We start from the raw sequence: 7,622 nt of genomic DNA on the forward strand, positions 1-7,622 counted from the left end.
AAACTGATCTCTTTGGCATTAACTCGCCATGTTTGACAAAAGAGCAATGTTGACTATGACCCAAAGAACACCATCCCCACTGTCAACAATGGAGGTGGAAACATGTTTTTGTGGTGTTTCTCTGCTAAAGGCACAGGACTACTTCACTGCATCAATGGGAGAATGGATGGAGCCATGTACCATAAAATAACAGCCTTCGTCCCTCTGCCAGGACATTAAAAATGAGTTGTGGCTGGGTCTTTCAGCACAACAATGACCCAAAACATACAGCCAAGGCAACAAAGGAGTGGCTCAAAGAGAATTACAAGGTCATGGAGAGGCCTAGACAGTCTCCAGACTTTAATCCCATCAAAAACCTACGGATGGAGCTGAAACTCCGAGTTGCCAAGTGACAGCCTCAAAATCTTAATGGTTTAGAGATGATCAGCAACGAGGAGTGGACCATCATCAACTATAAAAAGTGACTGCTGTGCTTATGAACAAGGGTTTCTGCCACCAAGTATTAAGTCTTGTTTGACAGGTCAAATTCTTATTTCTCTGCAAAATGCAAATAAATTTATATAATTTCTATAATTCTGGATTTTTTTTTTGTTATTCAATATCTCGCTGTTAAAATTAACCTACTCTTAAAATTATACTGTTCATATCTTTGTTAGTGGACAAACTTACAAAATCTGCACAGGATCAAATAATTATTTCCTTCACTGTATTGAAGTAATTTACTCAACTTGGTTTAGTGGAACCACTGGTTAAATAAATTCAACAGTTTATTTCTTAGAGTGTGTAAAAGTACTTTTACTTTTCCAATTTTTGTGAAAATTTATGACTTTTACTTAAGTACTTTTCTCATCCAATTATATACATATATATATATTTTTACCAAAGTCATTTTCTGTTAGGGTATTTTTACTCTTACTTATTGTTTTCTAAAGTACCTTGGTTACTCTACACCTCTGGTAGATTCAAGGTTTGGGCTGGCATTGGGACCTGGGCTTTAAGCACTTTGTAAAGATCTCAAGGACGTTACAAAAACACACAAAAGATTCCGTCATGTCCTCGTTTATTAAACAAAAACAAAGCCAAAATGGAAAAGCTGTGTAGAAAACTAAGGCCACTCGTGCTGCTTCTACAGGATTTAGAAGTAAAAGCAGCAGCCAGGTGCTGCTGATCAGATGTATTAACTGATCAGATGTATTAACTGATCATCATCAGTGTGAGCACGTCTATAAAAGCAGGAATTGTTGGCAGTTTGCTGCACAGTAGCATAAAGGTGTCTGATAAAAGAACCGTCTAGGAAGAGTCAAAGGGCTTTTCCAAACATTTTGAAATTAAAATATCCTAAAGTCATGGTTCTTAAATTGTGGTACAAATACCAGTGATGGTACTCAGGATCCCTCTAGTGGTACTGTGAAGAACTTCTGGTATCAACTGTTTAGGAAAGTTGATTAAAGTTATCTTGAATTTGTATTTTTAAATCCAGGACTGTAGTGTGTGTTTGTGGTGTCTAAGAAGCAATCCATCCATCACCGCTGTTCTAGAGTCAAAGTGAGGCTGTTTTTCTGACAGTAAAGTTTGGTCCAAACTCTGTTCTGATGAAGCTGCTCAATGATCCCAAACACATTGACAAACGTACGACACAACGGCTGRAAAAAAAAMCTAAACAAARAAGGTGCAATGATCCAGTGATCCAGAAATTACACATGCTCCTTTTTTGGGGGGTGTTTGCTTTGCTCGTACTGTAGTTAGGATCTGCGAGTCGGCTGAAAAACTGCTCCGTTTAAATCAATACAACCAGCAGGTGACAAAAATCAAAAAGAASTACTGAAAACCTAGAATAGAAAAATGACAGTCAGGACATCAGATTCTGAGATGAGGAGACAGAGTCACCATCGCTGGCTGGTGGATCACTGGAACTACTGACGACTTGTCAGAAAACATTCAGTCTGTTGAATAAAGTGGATCCTGGGTCCTGGAGAGCTGAAGTCTCACATCAAAATTGACAGTTCTATTCCAGCTCCACMAGCAGATCTCCCTCTCCCACCGTTTCCCCAGGCTTACAGTGAACACACTTGACCTGGAAGAAAAGAGGACAAGACATGAGGTGTTTTACAAGATATAATTATAARTCCTCAGTGAAACTGTGGCAGTTCTTTTACAGTGAATTGGATTGAGGTCTGGACTGTGTCTCAGTTGTTCTCAATCTGATGGGAGATGTTGGGTTCNTAATTCTATTTTTTTAAACTTTCACTATCTGGGTGTTAATTACAACTTGTGGCTGCTACCTTTAGTTTATTTTTATGCTAATTTTAGCTTTTTATGCTATTTCAGCTTTAGATCTGCTTCTTTCTGCTATTCTTCTAATTTTTTCTACTTTTTGTGCCTTTTTATGCTAAGTTGTGCTATTTATGCTTTTTACAGATGTTTTCTGCAATATTCAGCTATCTTAGCTTTTAGCTGTTTTATGCTATTTCAACAATATTTTTGCTCCTTTTTATTGTTTTTCTGCAAAGTTGGGCTTTTTTTTTTTTGCTTCTTTCAGCTTTTCAAATTGAACTCGCATTAACACTTTTGCTATTAAATATTTTCAGCTCAGTTTCAGCAGCTTTCATCTTAAGTTTTCAGCCAGAAGCATTCACACTGTCATTTTGGCAGGAAATTCAATTTCTCTAGTGAGGTTTGGTTTGTTGTTATTAGACATGTTTTAATAACGTGGGTTATGATTTGTCAGCTGGCAGAGTAATGTAGTGTTTACATCCAATCTTACCAAAGTGCCCATGTACTGAAGAACAATCAGGCCTGAAGCCTCTCTGGAAACACACTAAACAAAAAGATTAAACATTTCAAAAAAGAGTTTTTATTTTGGCAGGTATGATCAGCTCTTACTTTGCCCTGTATGTGTTACCTGAAATATTTTCTGAGTGCCATTGATGGTCAGCGCCAGCAGAGGGGACGCCAAGTTCCACTGTCCACTCACTTCAACTTTCTCCCCGTCTACCTCCACCTGCAGACACAAGCATACTGCCTCATGATTACCAATATCTAATTCTGCTAAATCACCATCAGCAGACTGATTTAACTTAGTCATCAATTTTAATTTCAAAGCAAAACAAAAAATAGACCAAACTATGTGAATATTTCTACAAAAAAAAGCCAAAATGACAAAATGTACAGGAAATGATTTGACAATAAATGGATCTGTATGAATAACTCTTACTAACATCTTGTTCAAATAAAAATAAAATAAAAACTCACGGTATAAATGTTTCCTGCTTTGGTAATGTCTACATCATGGCATCCCTCTCCCAGCTCCACACACAGCTGCCAGCAGCTGCTCTTCACTGGAGCTGGAGACACCCTGCAACAGAAACTCATCTTTACCATCAGCAGTGAAAGGTTAGAGCTGCTTTTTCTGCTGCAAATCACCTTAAAGTAGATTAGTTAAAGGAATAAAATTCTTCTTTTTAATCTGAAATGATTCTGCAATATCTGAAAACAAAAAAATAAACACATTTAGAACATCTTCTAAAATAACTGCAAATATTCAATTACTGCTTTACTTTTATCAACTTGTCCCCAGCAAGTTGCAGGTTTTTAAAGTTTTTAAAGTCTGTTTTGATAAATCCTATAGTTAAGGTTGGTTTGGGTTTCCTGAGCTATCCCTCAGATCTGCTGCTACAGACTGAGACTTCTAGAGGACAAACTCCTCACTCTGTCTTTACTTGTGCTACATGTTTATCCTCGTCTTTCTCTCCATAGAACACCTGGACCAGTCAATCTGTGTTTCCTATTCTCTCTGACCCTCATCAGTCGAGGCAGATGGCTGCACATCCCGAATCTGGTTCAGGTTCTGCTGGAGGTCTCTTCCTGTTAAAAAAAAAAGTCCTTTCTTCCCACTGTCACCAAAGATTCAAAACAATCTGCTTCTTTAGAGAAGGCTCTTTCAGAAAACAGTTTGTCAATAGATAACTTGTACTAAATGGTGATTTATATTGTCTGTCAATGTTTCTGTACAACCCTGAGAGGAATTTTGTTGTGAATTGGTGCTTTATAAATAAACTGAACTGGAAAAACAGGAAGTAAATTCCTGAGTGTATAGCTACAGAGTCTAGTTTTCTGTTTCTGCGGTTTAGTTTCAGCCGATGGTTGTATGAAAACAGGCTGAGCAGCGAGAACAGCAGCGGTGTGGCTCACCTCTGGTTGCCCAGGACCTTCTGTGACCGGAGCTGAGAAGTGATGTAGAGCGCTGCAGCTGAGGCCAGCAGCTCTCTGCGGCCCTCTGCATCCAGTTGGTGACCCTTAAAGCCGTCGGGGTAAACCTCAGGCAGGAAGTTGGTGCTGATGTCCCCAGAGATAAACCGAGGATGGGTGATGATTTCCCGCAGAAGTGGAATATTGTGGGTTACACCTGAGGAGAAGAAACTGTTTTAATGAGATGATGTTGGTTGTCCTGAGGTTCACCGTGGTGTTCTGCTGGTCTACCTCTGATCACATAGTTATCCAGAGCATCCTCCATCCTGGCAAGAGCTTCGGCTCGCGTAGCTCCATAGGTGACCAACTAAAAACACAAACTAGATTCAACAATTACTGCAAAACAACAAAAAGAAGAAAACCATGTACCGTATTTTTCGGACTATAAGCCGCGACTTTTTTCCTGAACTTTGAACCATGTGGCTTATAGACCGGTGCGGCTTATACATGGTTTTTTTTTCTTCAGCCACCAGGGGGCTCTTATGCTGCATTTGCTTCAACCACTCGCTGCAAAAAAAGAAAAGAAAAAAAGAAAAAAAGAAAAAAGCGATCTCTTCCAGAGCCGACTGTTGTACCACGAAGCAGCGATTTAAAGATATTCAATGGCCAAAAACTCATAAAAGGGGATAAAACAGACATTTTTCACGGTGGAATCTGACTGATAAAAACTTTGGAGCTTAATCCAGGACCAGTTTGTGGATAAACATCGTGTGAAGAGCTGCTGACTTTTTTTTTCCTCATTGCACTCCCCGGGGAAGGAATCCCATGCAGTGACACATGCTGGAACGGGAGGGCTTTCCCAGCACAGCTTCAGAGCCAGCATTACCCCGGGAGGACAACAGATACCGCTGTGTGACGCAGCTTTTCTCAGCTTGTTTAACTCCGACACTGAAGGGGAGGACTTCAATGGTTTCAGTGCGCCGGAGGAAGATGAATGAGATGTTTTGTTGGACCAGAAACTGTTAAAGAAAACTACCAAAATAAGGTCAGTTAAATGAACCGTATTCCTCCGAACTTTAATTCCTAAAGGTTTGCTTTTTATGTTTTGATGGTGAATTCACTTTTGACGGCAAATTTGGGTGTACTGCTTTTTTTATGTTGGGGGTGCGGCTTATATGTTAATGTTCGCGGATTTTTTTWAAAAAATGGCGGGTGCGGCTTATAGTCCGAAAAATACGGTATTTTGAAATCTTTTTTCACATCACTTAAGCATCTTAAGTCTATTCTCTCTTTAGGATCTAACCTTAGAGATCATGGGATCGTAGTAAATACTGATGTCACTTCCTTCCTCGATGCCGCTGTCCACACGGACCTGACAGAGGAGCAGATCAAAGGTCAAAGCCTCGCCCTCATTCAAAAAACAAAACAACTTGAAATAAATACTAATCAGGATTATTGTATATTGAACAAAAGTGCTTATTAAATTACATTTAAAAAAACAGGCTGAAACACTAAATACTTTTGAAACCAATCTTTCACAGGTACCACATTATTATTCTAAGACAGGATTTCTGTATAATGACCAACAATAAATACTTCAGATATTTTATTAAAACCTGTCCAATGGTTCATGAGGTATTTTGCTAACAGGAACACTTACATTGCTGAGGTCGAGTGGCTCGTGGTACTGAGACAACCGTCCAATGGAGGGAAGACCGAAGGATTTGTAAGGATCCTAACAGGACAAAGAGCTTTAATCAACAGGCTGGAGTCATTTCAAAGTGTTTAGTTTGAAGCTTGATGACATCAGCTGTGATCCAATGAAATCTGTCACTCTTCATCAGAGCTTCAGCCCTGAAATCATCTCTGATCAACAAAATAATAATTCTTCTGCTAACATAAAACAAAAGACCGACAAGTTCTCTTTTATTTACACGACTTTAAATGAAGAGTAACGTAAAGATATAATCTAATTTATTAAATGTTTAATTTTCCTCTAACGTCAGCTGCTTGGTCATTCTGTTCAACGAGCGCATCCCTTCCAGGTGCTGCTTTTTGTGACACAAACCTCTGCGTAGACACGGCTCTCGATGGCCCAGCCGTTTATTGGGACGTCTTCCTGCGTGTGCTGCAGATGGTGACCCTTGGCCACCCTGATCATCTGCTCCACTAAGTCCAGACCAGTAATGCATTCGGTGATAGGATGTTCCACCTAGGGTTAAATTTTAAACAAAAAATAAGAAGAACAAAGTAATAAATACACATTTTTGAAATTTAAACAATTTGACCACCGGTCTCATGCAAACCAACAAAGGCAACTCTTGGTAATGTTATCTTATGTGTCTACAGGGCTTTTACTGTTCTGGAAGCTCCAGCAACTACCTGATAACAATATCTCTACTTGCAACTACTGATGCCCTCAGGGTGGAAAATATTTGTCGGTAAAGTGTGCAAACACAGATTAGAGGACATAAAAGATGTCAAAGTGATGAGTTTTACATGAAATTTTGAATCATTAATCGCACTGAACCATCTGAAAGCTTACATGTTTGACCAGGGCAGTCAAGCTATTATGTTTTCTGTTTCAATTCCTTTATTATTTATTTTACAGAGTGTTTTAAATGGAAGAGCCTTGCAATCACCAAATAAAAAAATTTTGACTTCTGATCTCATAATTAACAATTATGAGATCAGAAGTCAATTTTTTTTATTTATTTATTTGGTGAGCGCAAGGCTCTTCTGTAGTTATACTCCTAACTGCACTGAATAAATGAGGTAAAGTGTTATTTAAGGTTGCTGTACTGGTGTTGAGTGATCAAATAAATTTGCAATTCAGTACATTTAAAAATATGAAGGAAAGGTGTTTAAGTCACTGTTTGATGACGGCTGTTAGTAAACCTCAGATATCAGTATCAGAWGTGAAAAAAGTGGATGGGTGCATCCCTAACTTTAACCCTGACCTGAATCTGATCCTCCCTGAAACCAAATGAACGATCAAAACCTGGATAAACCTTGATAAACCTTGATAAACCTGGATAAACCTTGATAACCCTGGATAAACCTTGATAAACCTGGATAAATCTTCCACACTCACCTGAAGTCGTGTGTTCATCTCCAGGAAGTAGAAGTTTTTCTTTGAATCCACCAGAAACTCCACGGTGCCAGCAGAGGAGTATTTCACAGCTTTGGCCAGCTGCACTGCCTGCTCCCCCATGGCCCGCCGGGTGTCTGGATCAAGAAAAGTACTGAAGAGAAACAACTAAAGTAAATACAAAAGTCAGGCTACACCACAGGTGCAACTTTGATAAATTTCAACAGAACAACAGAAGCCAGAAATGCATCAATGTTCAACTGTAGCAAAGGCTATGTTCACACTGCAGGTCTTAATGCTCAGTTCTGATTTTTTGAAAAAATCCGATCTTTTTGTGTGAACG

The 7,622-nt window shown here is 39.0% G+C and overlaps 1 protein-coding gene across 1 annotated transcript in view; it reads right to left on the reverse strand.

Moving 5' to 3' along the window:
* Nucleotides 1–7,433, reverse strand: part of pcca (propionyl-CoA carboxylase subunit alpha) — a gene marked incomplete at both ends in the record, with an annotated part of 8,965 nt that extends 1,532 nt beyond the window's left edge. Inside the window, 9 exon segments of the mRNA XM_014002811.1 lie at nt 2,765–2,818; nt 2,903–3,001; nt 3,253–3,355; nt 4,192–4,405; nt 4,480–4,555; nt 5,492–5,560; nt 5,849–5,923; nt 6,257–6,400; nt 7,283–7,433. Of these exon segments, the coding sequence (XP_013858265.1) occupies nt 2,765–2,818; nt 2,903–3,001; nt 3,253–3,355; nt 4,192–4,405; nt 4,480–4,555; nt 5,492–5,560; nt 5,849–5,923; nt 6,257–6,400; nt 7,283–7,433 (985 nt within the window).
* Between the last annotated feature and the right edge of the window lie 189 nt (nt 7,434–7,622).

Source organism: Austrofundulus limnaeus, unplaced genomic scaffold (assembly GCF_001266775.1).
Source record: "Austrofundulus limnaeus strain Quisiro unplaced genomic scaffold, Austrofundulus_limnaeus-1.0 Scaffold0, whole genome shotgun sequence".
Classification (NCBI taxonomy): domain Eukaryota; kingdom Metazoa; phylum Chordata; class Actinopteri; order Cyprinodontiformes; family Rivulidae; genus Austrofundulus; species Austrofundulus limnaeus.